The sequence below is a fragment of the Callithrix jacchus genome, chromosome 17 (genome assembly GCF_049354715.1).
Source record: "Callithrix jacchus isolate 240 chromosome 17, calJac240_pri, whole genome shotgun sequence".
Taxonomy (NCBI): Eukaryota; Metazoa; Chordata; class Mammalia; order Primates; family Cebidae; genus Callithrix; species Callithrix jacchus.
The window spans coordinates 65,470,831-65,494,016 of record NC_133518.1 but is presented as its reverse complement, the minus strand read 5'-3'; the positions used below and the strand labels follow the sequence as shown (position 1 = coordinate 65,494,016).

At 38.1% G+C, this 23,186-nt stretch overlaps 1 protein-coding gene across 20 annotated transcripts in view; it reads left to right on the top strand.

Moving 5' to 3' along the window:
* NEK10 (NIMA related kinase 10) overlaps positions 1-23,186 on the top strand; it is a 260,598-nt gene that overhangs the window by 156,379 nt on the left and 81,033 nt on the right. For all 20 annotated transcript variants that reach the window (XM_078354426.1, XM_078354423.1, XM_054247045.2 and 17 more), the window contains 3 exons: positions 1,642-1,771; positions 2,617-2,687; positions 11,135-11,348. In XM_078354426.1, the coding sequence (XP_078210552.1) occupies positions 1,642-1,771; positions 2,617-2,687; positions 11,135-11,348 (415 nt within the window). The remainder of the gene's footprint in view (positions 1-1,641; positions 1,772-2,616; positions 2,688-11,134; positions 11,349-23,186) is intronic.

Genomic DNA, 23,186 nt, shown 5'->3' with positions numbered 1-23,186 from the left:
TTGAAATGTAAAACACTGAATGTGAAAATGCTTAACTGATAGTCCTAGAAATCATACTTTTCTCTGCAAATACATACTGTAAATCTTAAACTAGGAATTCTTCTTCTTCTCAAGAACAGCAATTTGTTAATTCTTTTTAAGTCAAAACTGACTTATACCTCCTCTGATGGTTTTGATGCCAATTTATAAATTTCTTTATACCTTCACCTACTGTTGAAGCCAACTATATTAATCTTTACTCCATTAGAGTACTGAGCACAGACCCAAGTACCTATTATAGAACTGAATTAGCAAGCTACTTAACTGTGTGTGTGTGTGTGTGTTGAGTACTTTAAGTACTGTGTTTTTAGTGTATAAATATGATAGAGGAAACTTCTATTAGTACAAAATGTCCAAGGGAACTACACTTGCCTCCACATAAATTATATTAAATCCAATTAAATTAAAAAATAAACTTGGCTGGGCGTGGTGGCTCATGCCTGCAATCGCAGCCCTTTGGGAGGCCGAGGTGGGTGGATCACAAGGTCAGGAGTTCAAGACCATCCTGGCTAACATGGTGAAACCCCGTCTCTACTAAAAATACCAAAATTAGCTGGGTGTGGTGGTGTGTGCCTATAATCACAGCCAGTCAGGAGGCTGAGGCAGGAGAATCACTTGAAGCAGGGAGTTGGAGGTTGCAGTGAGCCAAGATCACACCACTGCACTCCAGCCTGGTGACAGTGAGACTTCATCTGAAAAACAAAAAACAAAAAAACAACTCATGAACCCTTGCACATTATTCATTTGAATGTTGTTTAAATTGCGTAGCAATTCGAGAAGCAGGGAACATGGTAGATATTGTCATTTCCCACAGCATATTTAAATATCATCTTCCCGCTACTTTACATGTTGGAGCTCAGTAGCAAATGGGAAGGCTCTATCACTCAGTTGTTGCCAAATTAATGTCTTGTCATTAATCACCACAAAGTCTCAGTGGCATTTAACCTCAGAATCACAGGAATACAAGCCTGCTAGACTGGTTCTCCTGCAGGCTATTGGCATATGGGTTGTCTGGGACAGACTGGTTCTGTGTGTCTTACACTGGGCCCAGGCTGCAAGGGTGAAAGCTACCTGGGATACAGTCTTCCCCTGGTAGTGGACCAAAGCTCCTAGAAGGATAAATGGAAGCCCTCAGTACCTGTTCAGACTGAGGCTCATTGTCACTTCCACATTCCATTGGTCATAGCAAGAAAACACAGCTAAAACCAAAGGCAGAAGTGGATGATGAACACTGCCCAGAGGTGGCCACAGCAAGGGTGGGATGTACAGAAGCTCCGAGAGCAGCAAGGAACTGGGGCCAGCAACTGCATCTACCAGAGTGGGATTCCTCTTTCTGGAAATAAACACATCCTTGGATGCATACTAGGTGATACTTATATGGGTGATTGGTATCTACTGCTTAAGCTGGAATTGCTTGATATGCTTCCTGGTTCATCTGAGGCTGGGAAATTTCAAACATACTTTTTGATATCCTTTCTTGAAATAGTGATTCAGCATTTTAGGTACTTAAAAAATAACTCCAATAAAGCTTGAACATTGCATCTTTTTTCTGAGTGGATTCTTCCTTCCTTAGTATGTATTAATGTCCTTATTTTATGTCAGCCCCGAGGTACTGAAGAGTGAGCCGTATGGGGAGAAGGCTGATGTCTGGGCAGCAGGCTGCATCCTTTATCAGATGGCGACTTTGAATCCCCCCTTCTACAGCACTAACATGCTCTCCTTAGCTACAAAAGTAAGCAACGATGGGAGACAAAAGGGTCTCTGGTAGCTAAAAATGCAATTCCTTTTCTTATTAAACAGACTTTTGTGGTTTTATATAACTGTCCATTAAAAGCAAGAATTGTTTTATTAACTGTATGATCCAGTTTATTTTTTCTGCTTTCTTCTAGGCATATATCTCATGTAATGGCATATTTCCCTCTATAATTGTCTTTATTTATAATACAAAATTATTTTAAAAAGTATGTCAAATTACTTTTGGTTACTTATTTATTTAATTAGAGACAGAGTATCGCTCTGTTGCCTAGGCTGGAGTAAAGTGGCGCAATCTCAGCTCACTGCAACCTCTGCCTCTTGAGTTTAAGTCATTCTCCTGCCTCAGCCTCCCAAGTAGCTGGAATTACAGGTGTGAGCCACCATGCCTGGCTATTTTCTATGTTTAGTGGAGATGCGGTTTCACCATGTTGGCCAGGCTGATCTCAACTCCTGACCTCAAGAGATCCACCTACCTCGGCCTCCCAAAGTGCTGAGATTACAGGTGTGAGCCACGGCACCGGCCTGGTTTTTTATTTTCAATTGTGACTACTCACGATTCAGCACCTTATATTATCCCCTACATCATTTTATTATGAATCTAAGGTTAATTTTAACTCAGCTTGGGGAGTACAATTATATATTCAAGAACTGTTTAATTGATGCAAACGTTTTATTTGGTCGGGATGTTTTTATTTCTGACAAAAATGTATGTGTGGAACTGTACTACTTAATTAGTAACTCTCAGGTCATGGCCAAGTATGAACTCTTCAGAGACATCCGTGGCCCCTTTGCTTCCATCACTGTAGTGTGTTTGTTTTGCAGATAGTGGAGGCGGTATATGAACCAGTGCCAGAAGGCATCTACTCGGAAAAAGTAACAGACACCATCAGCAGGTAATTAGTCTCATAGCTTCAGACATACAGGGACAATCAAGAAATACCTTGTGTCTATAATAAATCACTATTTATGGATAACGGTTCATGAAGAGGAAGGGTCCCCAAATAATCCAAACCTAGAAAGATGTTTGTGCATCATCAGTAACATGACGATTTGGAATCCACTTAAGTGTCCAAGAGGAAGTAGTGCATTCACTTATTATGCAACCACTAGAAGGATTACTGGGAAGGCTTTGTAACAACCTGTCAGACACGTTGTGTATGCAGGTAAGACAAATATGATGTAAAGCTGTTTGTAACCATGATGAATCCCACAAAAATATGCAGCAAATTGGAAAAAGGCCAGACGAGAACACATGAAACAAAAAGCCATGTTGGATGATAAAGTTGCAGGTACTTTTTCACATTAAACTGATAATGTGGTATATCATAATTTTTCAAAGAGAATCAGAAGCTCCAGCTGTCAATATAGCAGGAGTTTAATGAACGTCATTAGCTAGATGCACTTCCAGAGTTCTGGCCAATCCCTGCTGGCCTGTCACCCATGCCCCCTCCCACTTCTCCTGTTTTCTCTTCTCTAGCCACATGGTGCTTCTCATTGGTCCTGGCCTGTACCCTCCTTCTAGACCTTTGCCCTTGCTTTCATGGTTTCCCGGAACTCTCTTTCCTCAGATACATGTGTGACACCGGCCCCCACTTCCTCTGGGACTCTGCTAAAATGTTCCCCACCCTAATGGCCCCACCACCCCACAGTATGCTGTAGCCTCCTTGCCTGCTTTATAAAGCTCACAGCACCCATCATCCCTGACACATTATACATCTGCATACGTACTTTTTGTTGTCTGTCTCTTCCTCATCAAAATGCAAACTCCAGAGCAGGGACTTAGTTTAGCTTGCAGCCTTTATTGTCCAAAGCAGTGGCTGGCAGAGAGTAGACCCTTAATAACTATGCTTGTATGAGTAAATGACTCGTTTATCTGGCTGATGGCTGTTTCTGGACCATCTTGGGTACTTAAGTTGGCCCAGGATTATTTCTCCATCCCACCACACTGAGCCAAATCTTCAGTAGTTTGGATTGTAGAAATCCTGGAGTCACCCCAGATAGAATCTTTTGTCATCCGCCTTCCTGAGTCTTTTAAAACTTGGGTTGGTATCCATGCCAGAACTTAGCTCCATCTCTGATGAAATATAATAGATGTTTTATTGGGGCGATACCCCTTTCCCTTTGGTTTCTCCTTCTAGCCCATTGTTTGTGCTAATATTACTCCTCACCTGTTTTATAGGATGATATCTAAGCCTTTCTTTCTCTGGCACAATACTGATCTACAGTCTTTTTTTAATTGATTTTTTTTTAACTTTTAAGTTCAGAGGTACACGTGCAGGTTTGTTATATAGGTAAACTTGTGTTGTGGGGGTTTGTAGAGTAGAATGTTTCATCACACAGGTATTAAGCCTAGTACCCATTAGTTGTTTTTCCGAATGCTCTCCTTCCTCCCATTCTCCACCCTCCAATAAATCCCACTGTCTGTTGTCCCCCTTTATGGGTCCAGGTGTTCTCATCATTTAGCTCCTACTTATAAGTGAAAACATGCAATATTTGGTTTTCTGTTCCTGTATTAGTTTGCTAAGGATAATAGGCTCCAGCTCCAGCCATGTTCCTACCAAAGGCATGATATTGTTCCTTTTTATGGCTGCATACTATTCCATGGTGCATATATGCCATATTTTCTTTATCTAGTCTAGAACTGATGGGCATTTAGGTTGATTCCATGTCTTGGCTATTTGCTATTGTGAATAGTGCTGCAGTGAACATATGTGTGCGTGTGTTTTTATGATAGAACGATTTATATTCCTTTAGTTATATACCCAGTAATGGGATTGCTGGGTTGAATGGTAGTTCTGTTTTTATGTCTTTGGGGAATTCTGCACATTGTTTTCCACAATGGTAGAACTAATTTGCACTCCCACCAACAGTGCATATGTGTTCCTTTTTCACTGCAACCTCTTCAGCATCTGCTATTTTTTGACTTTTTAACAATAGCCGTTCTGACTGGTATATGATGGTATCTCACTGTGGTTTTGATTTGCATTTCTCTAATGATCAGTGTTGAGCTTTACTTCATGTTTGTTGGCTGCCTATCTGTCTTCTTTTGTAAAGTGTCTGTTCAAGTTCTTTGTTCACTTTTTAGTGGGGTTGTTTTCTCTTGTAAATTTTCTTAAGTTCCTTATAGATGCTGGCTATGAGACCTTTGTCAGGTGCATGGTTTGCAAAAATGTTCTTCTGTTCTGTAGGTTGTCTGTTTACTCTGTTGATAGTATCCTTTGGTGTGCAGAAACTCTTTAGTTTAATTAAATCTCACTTGTCAATTTTTGCTTTTGGTGTCTTTGTCATGAAATTTTTGCCTGTGTCTATTTCTGAATGGTATTGCCTAGGTTGTCTTCTAGGGTTTTTATAGTTTTGGATTTCACATTTAGGTCTTAATCTGTCTTGGGTTTTGTATATGGGGTTCAGTTCAGATTTTTATAAAGGGTTCAGTTTCAGTTTTCTGCATATGGCTAGTCAGTTATCCCAGCACCATTTATAACATAGGGAATCCTTTCCCCATTGCTTGTTTTGTCATTTTTGTTGAAGGTAGGCTTATTTCTGGGTTCTCTATTCTGTTCCATTGGTTTATGTGTCTGTTTTTGTATCAATACCATGCTCTTTTGGTTACTGTAGCCCTGTAGTATAGTCTGAAGTCAGGTAGCGTGATGACTCCAGCTTTATTCTTTTTGCTTAGGATTGCTTTGGCTATTCAGGCTCTTCTTTGGTTCCATGTAAATTAATTTTTTTTAAATTCTGTGAAGAATGTCATTGGTAGTTTGACAAGAAAAGCAATGAACCTATTAAATATTGCTTTGGACAGTATTGTCATTTTAATGATACTGATTCTTCCTGTCTGTGAACATGGGATATTTTTCCATTTATTTGCATCATCTCTGATTTCTTTGAGCAGTTCTCTTTGTAAAGCTCTTTACTTCCCTTGTTAGCTGTATTCCTAGGTATTTTATTCTTTTTGTGGCAATTGTGAATGGGATTGCATTCCTGATTTGGTTCTCGGCTTGACCCACAGCCGACATACTGAATGGGCAAGAGCTGGAAGCATTTCCTTGAACATCAGCCCGAGATTAATAATACTTCAACATAGTTTTGAAAGTACTGGTCAAAGCAGTCAGGCAAGGGAAAGAAAGGGCATCCAAATAGGAAGAAAGGAAGTCAAACTAACGCTGTTTGCAGATGACATGATCCTCTATCTAGAAAACCCCATAGTCTTGGCTCAGAAGCTCCTTAAGTTGATAAACAACTTCAGGAAAGTTGCAGGATACAAAATCAATGTGCAAACATCACTAGCATTTCTATACAACAACAGTGAAGCCGAGACCTACAGTCTTAAGGGCCTCAGGCTCTGAAAACAGGCCTACCTGGGGCTAAGTCATGTAAACTGCAGACTGTAAAAAGCGATTTGAGGCCAGGCATGGTGGCTCACACTTGTAATCCCAGCACTTTGGGAGGCCAAGGCAGGTGGATCACCTGAGGTCAGAAGTTTGAGACTAGCCTGGCCAACATGGTGAAATCCCATCTCTACTAGAACTACAAAAATTAGCCAGATATGGTGGCATGCGCCTGTAAGCTCAGCTACTTGGGAGGAGGAGTAGCTGAGGCAGGAGAATCACCTGAATCTGGAAGGTGGAGGTTGCAGTGAGCCAAGATTGAGCCATTGCACTCCAGCCTGGTGACAAGAACGAAACTCCATTGCAATAAATAAATGAATAAATTAATTTAAAAAATTGAAAAAAAAAAAATAAAGACCAGGTGCTGTGGCTCACACCTGTAATCCCAGCACTTTGGGAGGCTAAGGCTGGTGGATCACCTGAGGTCAGAAGTTTGAGACCAGCCTGACCAACATGGAGAAACCCTGTCTCTACTAAAAAATACAAAAGACAAAAAAGTAGCCAGTTGTGGTGGTGCATGCCTGTAATCAGAGCTACTTGGGAGGCTGTGGCAGGAGAATTGCTTCAACCGGTAGGCAGAGGTTGTGGTGAGCCGAGATCATGCCAATGCACTCCAGCCTGGACAACAAGAGCAAAACTTCATCAAAAAAGAAAGAAAAAGAAAAAAAAGAAAAATTGCCCCCCCACCAAAAAAAGAAATAAAAGTTACAAAAACAAAGAGTGATTTGACGATTATTTCTGCATCCCTGTTTTCTGATCTAGTAGAGTGAGAATCATAATAGTACCGTCTCATTAGGCGGATGTGATGATTACACAAAGTAACATGCAAATCACTCAGCAAAGGGTTTGGTGAGAGGTTGACACCTGAGCAGTTTTGGCAATCACCATTGCTAATATTATGGGAGATGAGACGGACCTGTCTTTAAATCATTTGACTTCCACAAATACTGGATCATGCCTTGTTGCTAATGAATCCACACAAATATATTTAAACTGCTCACCTCTATGATTTGTTCCTGTTCTCTGTTGTTTTTGGGAAACTACCTTAAAAATTAACAGAGTCTTCAGAGGTGTCAAGACAAAAGTACCATATTTGCTCATTTAATTTCTCCTTTTAATAGTTTTTTGAGTGCCACAAAGGGTGAGGGAGGGGTAGCACAAAGAACAAAGTACAGAGACATTGCTCTGATTTTGTGAATCTGGGCAAACAGGACTGTAAATCTCTTCTGAGACTAATAGACACTGGCTATGGCTTCCTGGGCCTCTTGGGGTTAACATGCTAGTAGGGGAGTCAGATAAAAACATTAGAGTGTAAAGGTTTAGACCATTACCAGGTTCTGGAGTCAACTGGATTCTAATTCCCCCTCTTCCATTCAATTTAACTTTCCTGAGGCCCAATTTTCTCATCTGTGATGTGTGGGTAGCAACAGTAATTACTTCATGGGCTTGTTTTAAAGCTTAATAAGATAATGCTTCTGACACACTTACAGTACCCAGCAAGTGGTAAGCACTCAATAAAATTATGTATTATTATTAATAATAATATATTATTTACAGAATGAAGTATATAAAGCAAATTGTGATAAATGTGATGAAAAGTGGTAAAGGGGGCAATGAGAGATGACAGAAGGACCTACCTTACTCTGGGAATTTGGGAAAAGTTTCTCTGAAGAAAGGACATGTAATCTGAGACCTGAACAATCACTAACTCTCAAATAGTAAGCAAAATGGATAACGCATTTCAGAGACCAGTGTCTGTGAAGGCTTTGCTGATGGAAAGAGCTTCTTAATTTGAGGCTGCTTTTAATTCAAAATACTAAGATGACATAATAAGTTAGAGCTGACAATTCAATTTTATATCTGACAATAAATTAAGATTATAGGGTGCATTCTGTAACAAATTCATTTTCATTTAAAGTTGTTTAAGACTCCTCATTGTCTGGGTTTACATTCCAAATAAAGTTTTATCTTTAGAAAATTTGACGTAAAACTGAAATCAATCATGAATTATATGCAATTGTGTATTTAATTTGCTTTGAATTTTTAGCATTATAAAATTAAGTTCTGAAAGAATTAGGGAACAAACTCAAATTTTCTATTTTCTTAGTCTCCTATTTTCTTAAAGCAGTGATGCAAGGGACACATCAAGGCAAAGTGTTCTTAATGATCTTTTATGACTCAGCAAAATATCAGGCTCAGAGCCAATCTTTAGTAATTTGATAGAGCCTTTGAAATAGAAGACAGCTCTTAACAGAAACGTTTATTATAATCATTCTTAAACTATATATTATTTCCAATCATATATATCTTTTTTCCTCTAATATCTTCTCATTTTAATTTTTCACATCCTTGTGAAGTAGAGCTCACACAGTTTGCATTTGTAATGTGCAGCGTTTTTCCTTTTTCCTGTTTGCTCATGTGGTATACAAGCACATTTGACATTGAAACTTGTCTTTCCTAGCAGGCCTTCAAATTGGGAGAATAACTTAGCAACACTGAGGAGTTTGGGGTGGAAAATAAATATTTTTTTGTTGTTCTGCTCAGTATCATCATTACTATTTTTACTTACCAGTATACTATTAACAGAATATTGTCTATTTACTTTTTAAAAAGGAAGAACATTTCCGTTTATGCACAAAATATTCTAGTAAAATAATTGCATTATTTTTCTCTCTCTGTGCCTGGTTGTGTAAGCTGCCTGGCGCTTTGCTTCAGAAGCAGTCCTAAGGACTAACAACGTTAATACTTTCAGCTCGCTCCAAGGACAAATGAATCTTTATATTTTTCACCCCTTTCATTCTTTGTTTCTTCAAACATGACATGAATGTAATTGAACAAGGTATGCTTCTAATTCTTTCCATCTGGCCTCTCAGAGTGGAGTGGGGACAAAGTAGATGAGGTGAGAAGAACATCCCCACTATTTTCTAGGACCAGATTTTATGCTTATGTGTTTATAGAACCATTGGTAGACAATCTTTAGCATGTACTATTACTCTGATTCAGTTGCTGTTCAGAATGCACATGTACCCCAGAACCTAAAGTACAATAAAAAATATATATACATACATACATATAAGAGAATTTCTCTGCAATACCTAAGCAGGGAGTCATTTCAGTGCAATGGGGCTATCCTGGAACTTCTGGTGGGAAATGTTCCTGGGAATCCGAAAGTCTTTGGCCACATATTTTGGGTTATGGCTGGACAAACTTTTTAGATATTAGACTGAGTTTGTTTGTGGATTTATTCGTTGATTCATTTATTCATCTGCCGAATACCAATCAGGACTCAGATTCCATTGTACATGCTGGGGAGATCGTAGTGAAAAGGACACCTGTCCCTCTTCTCAATAAGTTTCCAGTCTAGTGGTAAAACAGACCATTATAATAAAATAATTACAAAAGTTTTAAGTACGTAACTGCAAATGGTGCAAAGAGAATGTACAAATGGGGCTCAGGATATCCATCTGAGGGCAGTCCAAAAGTCTTCTTAATGGAGCCTGGAAACAGAGTGGGATTTTGGCAAGAATATAAGAGATGATGTCTGGGAAAGACAAGCTAACACTAGCAAAAAAATAAACAAAAGAAACAAACAAACAAAAAAAAACCAAATCAAGCAGACGGAATAAAATAAGCAAAGAAATGGGGGCATAGAAGAGACAGGTACCATTTGGGGAAGTGCAGGTCGCAGCATCGAATGTGTTTCTGGAGGAGGGGAAACAGTGGAGGAAGGAAAAGACCAGTTCAAGGGAGACCTTGTATAGGTTCTCGGAATTTAAATTTTCTCCCACTGGGCCATGAGAACTATTGAAGAATTTTGAGTAGAGAAGTAATGTAGTCAGATGTAGGAATATTATTCTGGTTAGCAGTTTACAGGACAGACCAGAGGTAGACAAGAAATGAGTGTGTTCTTTAGGAGACTCAGTAATTCAAGCAAGCCATGTTGTAATAGCCGAGTAGCTGTGGGACTACGGGGGAAGGACGTAGATTCAAGACATATTTAGAGGGTAGAAGTCAAGGGCTTGGTGTTTGTTAGATGTAGGAAGGGATGGAGGATACACAAAAGTGTGGATTTTCTTTTTGATTTATTGAAATTTTACAATGTGTGTGAACTTCCCAGAGATTCCCTCATTCAAACACCATACCAGTCTAAGGAAGTAGATACTCTAATTATCCCATTTGACTGGTAGGCTATCTGAGACTTAGAAGCTATGTAACTTGCCCAAGATCTGACCGAATAAACGGTGAACGAGGTTTTAAACCCCAGCAAAATGATCCAGATCCAAATGCTGAATGATGATGCTAAGCTGCATCTTGTGTTCTCTCTGTTATGTTCTCATCGTGTGTTCTCACTTTTCTAGTGATGGCAAATACAGGATCAGGAGTAGCCTCGGGCAAGGAGATGACTATATGCCAGGAGAACGGAGGTCATTTCCGTTCCCATGCACCACCATATGTTAACTATATAAATTGTAAAACTAGCTTATGTTTCTGTTATTATTATTTTTTAAAAAGCTCAGCTGATAATTCAGCCGCTAATATTAACTTGAAGCAGCTTAAACATCTGCAGTCTAAGAATTTAGAATATCCTCACTAATGAAAGGCTTGATACTGGCCTTTTTTTTCACCTGCCAGTTAGTTGCCAGTGATTTCAGAAAGCAGCCAACCAATGCGGGAGAAGATCATCCCATATGCCTCTTCATGCTGAGCCTGAAACCCTTACCTTCCAGCCTACGTGCAAAGAGGACAATGCTGCCTCCCCTTTCTTTCCTTAGCTTTCCAAATGCTTTTTGAGAAGTCTTGGACTCAAAGTTGTGCTTGATATCTGTCTTATCTCAGGTTATCGTAGGTGAAAATACCATAATGGACACAGTGGAGTTTAACCTCGACCCTCCACGCTCTGTGGCCTACTCTCATATTGACCAGAGTGTTATAATTAGCTTATCTTCTCTTAGGTGCCTCACTCCTGATGCAGAAGCTCGTCCAGATATTGTAGAAGTCAGTTCGATGATATCAGATGTCATGATGAAGTATTTAGACAACTTATCTACATCTCAGTTGTCTTTGGAGAAGAAGCTGGAACGGGAACGAAGACGTACACAAAGGTATTTTATGGAAGCCAACCGGAATGCCGTCACATGTCACCATGAGCTGGCTCTGCTATCTCATGTAAGTGTAAATATTTCAGTTAGAGTTCATGATACATCTTAATGGGCTGTCTGAAGTTGTTCATGCTTGTTTTAAGGAACAGTCATCGAGAGTGAGAAAAATAGTTACATACAATATGTCAGTATTATATAGTTACATATTTATTTCCATTTTTGTATCTTATAAATTAGATAATTCAATATAACTGACCTTTGTAAGAATGAATCCATAATTTATTGTATATTGAAAAAAATCAGAGGTATCACCTCTTAGCAAAGCTTAAGTTATAGTCTTGTAAAATTAGCAGAGAATGCTTATGTTAAAGGTTTTCAGCAATCTGACTGCAACTTTTGGGAATATGGATGAAAATGTGAGTTCATTTAGATAAGGAGATAACATTTGTCTTTAAAATTTTTCATATTGGTCTTTGCAATTGCTTTCATTGCCATTTGTGGTATTAATAATGTTGCCATGCTTCAAATCAGAATATGTATTCTTATTTTTCTTGCCAAGAATATTTAGATTTTTTTAAGTATTTAAGTATATTTCTGAACATTGCTTGGAAAAGCGATGGCAAAGCTACAAATGTCCACACGTGCAAGTGATGGTGCCGGTGATGCTCTTGTTGCTGTCTCTTATTTTCTTTCTTCTGCGTCTTTGTTGCAATCGTGATCTGTTGTTTGCTCATATTCTGGGCCTCTACCCAGTGACAATCTGGTAAAAAGCCTTTCATCCCAGTAAATGCTCATTTTTTTCCTGTCCTGGGGATGGGCCCAAGGCAATAGGATCATAAAGCTCTTTCTTAGGGTACCTGGTCATTAAACTCCTTCTGAGGTTTCAGGATCCTAAGAAACTGCTCCAACTCAGCTGTGAAAGTTATGTAAGAAGTTGGTCTCAAAGAGGCCGTTCTGATTTCTTGAGTAACAGTGTTTCCAGTGAGCTCCTTTCTGAAAATAAGGGAAGTACTACTGTTTGGTGGGTTTGTCTTAAGGTACTTGGAATCCAGGAGTACCTTAAGTTTTAATTTGGGAAAGAAAGTCTTTCATCTTCATTGCCTTAAATGTTGAGCCCAGCTGTAATTTTGCAGAACATTCCATGATGATTATTTAAGTTATATGTTTATGTAAAGGAACAGACAACTTGAAGTTATAGCCCTCGCCGAACACAGTTAAATCTCACAGACAGGGAGTTAGAGCTCACTTTGCTTGTTATTTCACTACCTGACTTCATAATCATTAGACAACAGTGAGAAACACCTCATTCTATGTGTGTCATGTTGCATTCTCAATAGAGTGTTCCTAGTAGACTAAAATGCATGAGATTTAGCTATTTCTATATATCTTAGGTATTTGGGGTCTTCTATTATCAAGTTCTGCACTGCAAAGCCACTTAGCTAATTTCCACTAGTATATGAAAGCATCATTTCATATTAGATTCATGTGGCTGATGTGGGGCTAAGTGGTATTAGTTGGCAATCTAACAGCAGAAATTCTGTTATCTTTAGCAAAACACCTTGAGAAGGACCATTACTTATCTATTTATACTTCTCAGCTTAAAAAATTCTTTATTATGGAAAATTTCAAACATTTGTAAAAGCAAACATTTCTTCCTGTACCCATCCCAGCTTCAACAGTTAGCTGTTCGGGGCTACTCCTGTATCATCTCTATTCCCACCTACTTCCTGCCTTCCCCAGATTATTTCAAAGTAAATCCAAGATATCATATCATCTCCTCTATCAATATTTCCATTTGCATTTGGGGAGTCATTTTAGCTGTAGAAATCTAGCTCTCAGACTATCTCCAGGTAAAATAAAAGGAGAGCTCTGAAGCCAAGGGAGAGATTTGAATGTTCCAGAAGCTGTGTACTCATCTGTAAATTAAGGAGTGGGGGAGATTATCTTCCACAGAGAGTAATGGGATAAATGAGTTAATGTGTTTGAATATATTGTGTGACTTTAAAAGTGACATGAATTGTAAGATAGCATCAATTATATAAAATGAGTGTAGCTTTTGTTAGAAGAATAGTTTGTTGATGGAACTTGTTAATCTAGTGGTAACCTGTCCAAGTAGTCTCTACCTTAAATCCATATATCAGGCATGCAGTTAATGCGTATTTATTAGCATCTGCTGCTAGCCAGCCTTAGTGCCCTCATTGAGCATTCAGACTTTTGTGGACCATAGAGAAATGCTTTACTTCGAAGCGAAGTTTATATTCCTGCTTTAAATAGTCATACATTCTTCTTTCATGCTATTTGAAGTCGACTGATATTTTTCCATTTCAAGGTTAACCAAATGTTAACTAAAAGGAAAAAAAATGCAGCTTATTATTATTATTATTTTGAGACGGGGTTTCACTCTTGTTACCCAGGCTGGAGTGCAATGGCACGATCTCAGCTCACCGCAACCTCCGCCTCCTGGGTTCAGGCAATTCTCCTGCCTCAGCCTCCTCAGTAGCTGGGATTACAGGCAGGCGCCACCATGCCCAGCTAATTTTTTGCCTTTTTAGTAGAGACGGGGTTTCACCATGTTGACTGGGATGGTCTCGATCTCTTGACCTCGTGATCCACCTGCCTCAGCCTCCCAAAGTGCTGGGATTACAGGCTTGAGCCACCGTGCCTGGCCAAAATGCAGCTTATTAAAGAAGCAAAAAGAAAGTAAGAATGCACTTCGTCAAGAGACAGCATGCAGTTAATTGGCATTATTTTCACTGGGGACCAATTATTATTTTTAAAAACTTATATCTACACCACTGCTATAAGAAAAATTATAGGTGTAAAATTTTATGACTCTTTTTTTCTTAAGCAGTATTATGATGGAATATTCTCCCAGAGCAGTTAATATCAATAATGCAGTTACACAATCCAATGATAAATGGTAGTCAAGGGAAAGAGAAATTAGTGGGTTCAGTAGAACTTTGTGAATTCCCAGCACCAATAAGGAGATTCACTGTGAATTACTGAAATTTTGCAAATTAGTGGGTAAGCAAACAATTGATAAGGAACACTGAAGGCTGCTATTTCATGGGGAAGTATTCTATTTACTTTCACATTCTAGTCTATTCTTAATTATGGCAATTTTTCTAATGGGCTACAAAAGATAAGCACTAATATATATTTTAGAAGACCAGAAAAGTCCTCACTAAAAAGTTTACTCTGTGTACTGTGGTTTACCGACTATGAAAGTGAAGCAAGACTTCCCTTTTGAGGAATGTTTTCTGATTCTTATAATTTAAAATAAGAGATCATAAGGAGAGCATAGAATTGACAATGATAAGAATCACGCAGAGTTAAAGGAAGTAAAATTTTAACATAAATGTGTAATAATTAGGTAGAGGGTATTGTGACATCATAATAGTCAAAATCGTGTTTTGGCACTGTACAAGGGTGGTGAACACAGAGAATCATTACCCCTTAGATCTTACATCCCAGGCAGAAAAATCAATTCAAGACATTTCTGAAGAGTCTGCTGCTTAGATCTTTACCAGTAAATACAGTAATGGATATTAATGAAATTCAGCCTGACAAAACCTGGAGAATCAATGGAAAACTGCAGTTCCATTAGAATTATTGGGATTTTGTAGATACAGCTTTAGACTAATATTTAAATGGGTGAAAAAAAGCACATTTCTACATGTACAAATGGAGCCGAATGGAGTGTTCCAGGAAGACTGAAGAGTAATCCTGAGAGACGTGTGGGAATCACAACTTCTTCCAGTGATGTTTGCCAGGAAGTTTATCTTCACCACCCCTATCTAAAGTCTGAGGGATGATTTCCTTTCACTAGTTTAGTAAGTTTGTTCAGTTCTGAGAACTGCTTTCACATCTGTAACACAAGGAGAGAAAGATTGAAAATGCCTAGAGTTCATAATTAATAATGAAGGAACAAGGATTTCTTGGATGTCTTCTGAATGTAAGGCATTATGCTTGGTATAGTGAAGTTTATAAAAAATTATGAACAATGACCCCAGTCATGAAGTGGCTGATAATCTACTTGGCAAGACAAGGTAAAAGGGCATATGCAGGAGAACTTTCTAATGATTCCAAAAAGTGTGGGTAAATAAATGAGATGAGGGAGCAAAATGAATAAATGAGGCCCAGGGAGGCTCTCAGAGCCAAACGAAGAGAGAGGGTCTTGATGACTCGATAAGAAAGACACTGGATGAAAAAGAATGACATTAGTGCCGAAACGCCAGCTCAGCTCACTTTAAACTAAGACTCAAACTCAGAAATGGAATTGTTTTATGTTTTAATTGCACAAGGAAAGGGAAACCAGGAGAAGTTAAAACATTTATCCCAGGTCATCTATCTAGTTAGGGACAGCTCCAGGACCGAAAGTTGGGTCTGCTGATTTACAATGCGTATTTTTATATGTGTAGTTTGGAAAGCCTGGGAAAGTAGGCTGGAGCTGCATTATGGGTGTGTGTGAATACCTCCTTAAGGCGTTTGAATTCAATCCTGTGGGTAATGTGGACTAAGACTCTGAATTTCTCCAAAATACCTAACAACCAAGGAGCCAAACTAAAGGATATTTCTTATTGCGCGTACCTGCCTTTTTAATGTTTCCCCCTCTGCAGTGTTTTCCATTATACTCCTCTGTTTTGGTTTCTGTCTTCTCTCTTTGAATACTCTTCCTCATTTTCTCTTCCAACCCTGTCCTTTTAACTTATATGTTCTGCCTGTCTTGAGGGGTTTCCATCTAGTCCCCCATGGTATTTCATTTTACATGAATTTGGGTAAAAATTGGTGTACAAGATGGAAACTTTATTTTCTACAATTATATATCATTTTGTTTTGAACCCCTGTTTGTACTGGTAGCAGAAAATGGTAGTAGTAGTCAGGGTCAATTATATCAGTCTCTTTTTGTCTAAATGTTTCTTTGTCATCCCAAGGGCTTTCTTCTCCATTTCCTCCTCCCAAGATGGCAGCATAGTACAGGAGAAAGCTTATGCGTTCCCATGTTGATGGGAGGGGTCAGGGGCTCTCTGGTCTTCTTTTTTTAATTTTTTAAATTGCATTTTAGGTTTTGGGGTACATGTGAAGAACATGCAAGACTGTTGCATAGGTACACATATGGCAGTGTGATTTGCTGCCTTACTCTCCATCACCTATATCTGGCATTTCTCCCCATGTTATCTCTCCCCAACTTCCCACCCCCTGTTGTCCCTCCCCTATTTCTGGTCTTCTTCTGTTGGCCCCTGCTGAACTTAGATGAAATGAACCTTGTGATTTTGGGATGCTGACATCTGTCCTTATTAAATGTTTATGGTATCTGTAACTCATGGCCTCTTTTCTCATCATGGTTTAAGCCCAAGGAATTACCCATGATGCCTCAATTTCCACTTTGGGGTTACTATTCCTGATCCTCTGAGGCCTGTTTGTGACTTCCTTGGCATTCTTAGTTTAAGCAGCCTGCTCTGTGACCCTGAGTGCAGTGATGGACAGGTGAACTCACCAGCCAGCCCTAGAGCTGTCTTCTACATGGGCACAAGACACATGGGTGCTTTGGATTCCCATCCACACCACATACAGCCCATGGGGACCTCACTGGGGCTAGGGGACACTATCTCAGCCCCATCAGCTCCAGTGCCTTCTTCATCCTTTTCTATTGTTCTGTCCCAGGTGCCTGCAATTCAGTTATTCATTCAACAAGTATTTACTGAGTGTGTAATAGGTGTCAGGCACTATATGTACAAGGTACACCACAGTGAACAAAATACACAATGCCTCTGCTGTCATGGGCCTTATGTCTACAGTGTTATGATGATCATGAAGTATCTTCAAAGCTCCCAGTCTTTTCTGTCTGCACCCCAGTTTCCCCCTCAAACCCTCTGTGTATCTTCATCAACAGCCCAACTCTAATCCCAAGGTTGAAATCTGCTGGAGTGAATGTGAGAAGAAAATCAAGGATAATTGCACCTGCTTTCTGATTTTCTCTTCCTTCTGGCAGGTGCTTACTTTGAGCTAGGGAAGAAATTTCCAGTTCCTACCTTCCTGCCAGAAGCTACTCTTGCATCTATCACATCCTTCTTTTTCTCTCGGTATTATTTACCCCATCTTCTTCTGGATCTAGACACCTCAGCCTCATAGCCTCATCTTAGTAGGAGAAGAAAAGAGCTCTGAAGAAGTTGGGATGTGTTTCACAATATAATTTCTACACCCATTTGCTGGAGATCACCAAAGCTGCCTGTCTGATTTCAGCCTCTCCTTTGTGCCAGACCTATATTTTGAACCAAACATTCACCTGCATGTCTAACAGGTACTTATGCTCGACAAGTCCACAGTGAATGAATTCTCCTCCCTTGACTCAGTTACGTTCTGTCTCCTCATATCACCTTAAATGGAACGTTAACATCTTCAGTTCACTCTCTTTGAAATCCTATATTCATTTTGTTAGCAAGCTCTACTAATTCTGTCTTTGAAATGTCTGACAAATCCATCTTATCCTTTCAGTTCTCATTCTCATTATCTTGCATTGGATCATGGCAAGATCCAACTTTCTTGTCTCTAGTTTCTTCCTCACCTCTGCCAAGTGATTCAGTCAGTATACCACCTCTGCCCTAGGTGCCATTAAGGGACGTGTGTACTTGGGGGCTGGGGTGGGGTGAGATAATTGTTGTTTATTACTGTTAGCAGCTAGAGATGCTGATATGTCATATATATGACATTCCTGCACAAAATGTGTGAAACAGAAGCAGCAGTAGGTACATATTCAGATATTTATTGCAAGGGAATGGCTTATATGATTGTGGGGACTGACCAGGCAAGTGCAAAGTTCGTAGGGATGGTTGGCAGGAGGGGCAGGCTGGAAATCTCGGTTGTGGGCTGAAGCTGTTGTCCACAGGATGAATCTCTTCCTCATCTCAGATGCCTCAGCTCCACTTTGGAGACCTGCCAGCTGATTAAATCAGTTCCATCGAGATTTTCTGGGGTCATCTCCCTCCCTTCGCCATCCTCCACATTCCGACCAAAAGTATTTTTCAAACAAGCACATCCAATTTTGGTTAATTATTTTATGCTTATGGTAAGTAAATGCTCATGTAGTGGGTCCTAGAAATTTTCTCTAAGCTTTTGGTGAATCTAAAAAAACATTCCTATGATAATTTGATATTATCAAAGAGTCAAAATATGATATACATAAGTGTCATCTTAAATTCTATCTACTTTGGAGGACAAGGCGGGTAGAACACTTATTAGGAAAGATTATGTTTTAAATTCACCAACTGTTCATAATTTCACTTCTTTGTTACAAATTTCTTATTGTAGTTTTCTAATATAATCTATGATTTTTAGCAGATGTTGATAGACTGATAGTTTTCATAAATTCTCAGATGTCTTGAAAGTTGATCACGAAAGTTGTAAGAATTGAACAGATATGTTAGCATCTGGATTCTCATTTTCTTAATGCAAATTAAAAAATGTGCTATTTATTTATCTGAGTTGCTTTATTTTTATTATACCATATGTCATTTACAATTGCTGAGCACACCACTAAAGGAATGTGTCTGCAATCCTCTGCTAGGAGATTAAATTAAGCCATGTAGAAAATGATGTATTTTAAAGGACAATATTTTTGTGAACATCTTTGCTTTTATTGTCTGATTAATTGTCGACTGAATTTCCCCCAAGGCTGTGAAAATGCAACAAGTAATGATGTGGGAAGAGAAGTATCAGGAAAAATCATGACTTGTTTTGGAAATGTTCTACACTTATTATGTTTTATGAAAATAAAGAATGCCTTATAGGCTCCCTCCCAAACCCAGACACAATTCTCACATCCACACTATAATTCTCTCTCTTTTTTATGGACATATAATTTACATGTAGCAAAATGTACACATCTTTAAGTGCGTAGTTCAATAGCTTTTGGCACATGTGTAACGTCCACCCAAGCAAGAATCAGAACATTTATCTCATCTCAGAATGTTCCCTCATGCCTCTTTCTATACAATTCTCTGCCCCAGGACAAAGACTTGTGATTTCTGTCACTCTAAATTACTTTTGCCTGTTGTTTGACTTCATTTAAATCAAACACATGTGTTCTTTAGTGGCTGGCTTCTTTTCCATGACAAAATATCTGTGAGATTCACCCATGTGGTGTGTATTAGTAATTTGTTCATATTGCTGGGCAGTATTAAATTATATGACTATACCGTAATTTGTTTATCTATCCTTCTGTTGATGAACACTTAGGTTGTTTCCAGATTTGAAGTTCATATGACTGTTGAAAACATATTTACAAAAAGACCTATACAAAAGTGTTTGTAACTCTTTTCTCTTAAAGACCTAGAAATAGAATTTCAGGGTCATAGGTAGCTGTATGTTTAACGGTTAAAGAAACTACCAAATAGTTATTCCACATTCTTGCCAATATTTGGTAATGTGACAATATTGTCAGTCTTTTTGATTTTAGCCTTCGTAGTGTAATAATATTTCTTTCTGGTTTTAGTTTGCATTTATGATCAATAATGTTGAGCATATTTATGTTTGTTTGATTTTTAGCTATTTATGTATCTTTGTGTGTGTGTGTGTGTGTGTGTGTGTGTGTATGCATTAAATGTCTGTTCAAATCTTTTGCTTGTGATTTTATTGGACTACCCATCTGTTTTTGCTGATTTGTAGGAATTCTGTAATATATGCCAGATAATGAGCCTATTATCAAACATATGTATGGCAAACATTTTGTACAGTCTATGGCTTGGCTATTTAATTTATGTCTTTTTTTGATGAAAAGAAAATTTTGATTTTGATAAAGACTTATTCATGTAGCTGTTTGTGGTAGTCAGTGCTTTTTGCCTCTTTTAAATAAAATTGTTGCCCACCCTAGGGTTGCAAAAATAGGATCTTTTGTATTTTTGTAAATGTTTTAGACCTATGATCTCTTTTTATTTAATTCTGTGTATAGAATAATGAGGAGATTGACTTTTTTTTTTCCCCATTTGGGTATCCAGTTTTGCCAGCATCACTTCTTTAAATGTCTAGTCTTTTCCTATTGATTTTGCTAAGCATCTTTATTGAAAATTGCTTGACAATGTATTTATAGATATATTTGCTTTTTATTTTTTGTTTATAGATTTTTTTCATTTAAAATTTTTAATTATTATGGGCACATAATAGTTGTACATATTTGTGGTGTACATGTGAAAATTTGATATACCCAGAAAATGTATAATGATCAAATGAAGGTAATAAGGGATATCAATCACCTCCAACATTTATTATTTCTTTGTGTGGAAACATTCCAATTCCATTCATTTAGTTATCTGGAAATATGCAATAAATTATCGTTAGCTATAGCCATTCTATTTTGCTGCCAAACACTAGATCTTATTCCTTTTATCTAACTGTATTTTTGTATTCAACCATCCCTTTTTTATGTCCCCTCTCCTCTCCTCTTCTCAGCCTCTGGTAACCATTATTCCACTCTCTATCTCCATGAATTCTATATATATATATATATATTTTTTTTTTTTTTTTTTTTTTTTTTTGGAGATGGAGTTTCACTCTTGTTGCCCAGGCTGGAGTACAGTGGTGTCATCTTGGTTCACTGCAACCTCTGCCTCTTGGGTTCAAGCAATTCTCCTGCCTCAGTCTCCTGAGTAGCTGGGACTACAGGAATGTGCCCCAGCTAATTTTGTATTTTTAGTAGTGATGGAGTTTCTCCATATTGCTCAGGCTGGTCTTGGACTCCCAATCTCAGATAGTCCACCTGTGTCTGCCTCCCAAAGTGCTGGGATTACAGGTGTGAGCCTTTTGTTTTTTTTTGAGACAAAGTCTCACTCTGTTGCCAGGCTGGAGTGCAGTGACGTGACCTCAACTTACTGCAACCTCTACGTCCCAAGTTCAAGCAATTCTTCTGCCTCAGCCTCCCTAGTAGCTGGAACTACAGCTTTGTATTTTGAGTAGATATGGGGTTTTATCGTATTGGCCAGGATGGTCTTGATCTCTTGACCTCGTGATCTGCCCACCTTAGCCTCCGAAAATGCTGGGATAATAGGCATAAGCCACTGTGCCCAGCCTGAATTCAATATTTTTAGCTTCCACATATGAGTAGGAACACTTCGTATTTCTCTTTCTGTTCATGGCTTATTTCACTTAACATAATATTCTTCAGTTCCATCCATGTTGTTGAAAATTACAAGAGTTCATTCTTTTTTTAAGACTGAAAAATATCCCATTTCTTTATCCATTCATCTGTTGATCCACTTAATCATATGTTGATTCTAAATGTTGGCTGTTGTGAATAGTGCTGTAATAAAAATGAGCATGCAGATATCTCTTCAACATACTGCTTTCTTTTCTTTTGGATAAATACCTAGTAATGAGATTGCTGGATCATATTGTATTCCTATTTTTAGTTTTTAAAGGCATCTGCATACTATTCATCATAGTGGCTGTACTCATTTACATTCCCACCAACAGTGTGTGAGTGTTCCCCTTTCTTGCAGATCTATTTCTGAACTCTATTCTGTTTTATGGATGTCTCTTCTTAGGCCAATACCACACTGTTCTGATTATTGTAACTTTTAAAAATGTTTTATTTTATTTTTAATTGGCGAAAATTTTATATATACTATACAACCTGATGTTTTGAATATATATACACATTGTGGAATGGTTCAATTGAGTTAATTAACATATGCATTATGTGACATATATCATTTTTGTGGTGAGAACACTTAAAATCCAGTTTCAGTATATTTCAAGAATACAATATATTGTTATTAAGTACATTAATTATGCTGTGCAATAGATCTCTTTAACTTATCTTCCCATCTAACTGAAACTCTGTATCCTTTGATATTGTAGCTTTTTAAGAAGTCTCAAAACAAGTTGTATAAGTCCTCCAACTTTGTTGTTCTTTGTCAAGTTTGATTTAGTTATTCTAGGTCTGTTGTATGTCCTTATTAATTTTAGAATAAGGTTGTCAATTTCTTCAAAAAAATCATCCTACAATTTTATTTTTACCCTTTGTTTTAACATGGAGAATCTTGGCAACATTTTAAAAAATCAATCCTTTTTATTTTACTTATTCAACAAAATTTATTAAGCACTTACTCTTTCCTGGGGTCTATTCCAGTATTCTCCTGATATAATAGTGAACAAAACAGCCACAACTCCCTCCTTTATAGTGAGGGAAGACAAATAATAGATAAATAAAACTAGATTTAAGGGCTATGGACAAAAGTAAAAAGAAGACAAGGTAATAGAAAGTGATTGTAGATACAGGGAGAAAGGCTATTTTAAATAGGGATGTCTGGGAAAAGCTTTATAATTACGTGACATTTGAGCAGAGGCCTGAATACAGTTGACCTTTAAACAGTGTGGGTTTGAACTGCGCAAATCCACTTATACATGAATTTTCTTCTGCCTCTGCCACTCCTGAGACAGCAAGACCAACCCCTCCTCTTCCTCTTCCTCATCTTCAGCCTACTCAATATGAAGATGACAAAGATGAAGATCTTTATGATGACCCACTTCCATGTAATGAATAGTAAATATAATTTATCTTCTTTGTGATTTTCTTAACAAGCTAGAGAAAAGAAAATGTTAAGAAAATCACAAGGAAGAGAAACTATATTTACTATAAAATATGACATAGAAAGTATGTATTAATTGTTTATGTTATTGGTAAGGCTTCTAGTCAGCAGCAGGCCATTAGTAGTTAAGTTTTTGGAAAGTTAAAAGTTATACATAGATTTTTGACTGCCTGAGAGATTGGTGCCCCTTACACTCATGTTGTTCAAGGGTCAGCTGTACATTAAAGGGATGAGCTCTGCAAATATCTGAAGGCACATCATTGATAGCAGAGGGAGCAGCATGCCCAAAGATCCTGAGGTAGGAGTGAACCTGCCAAACTCAG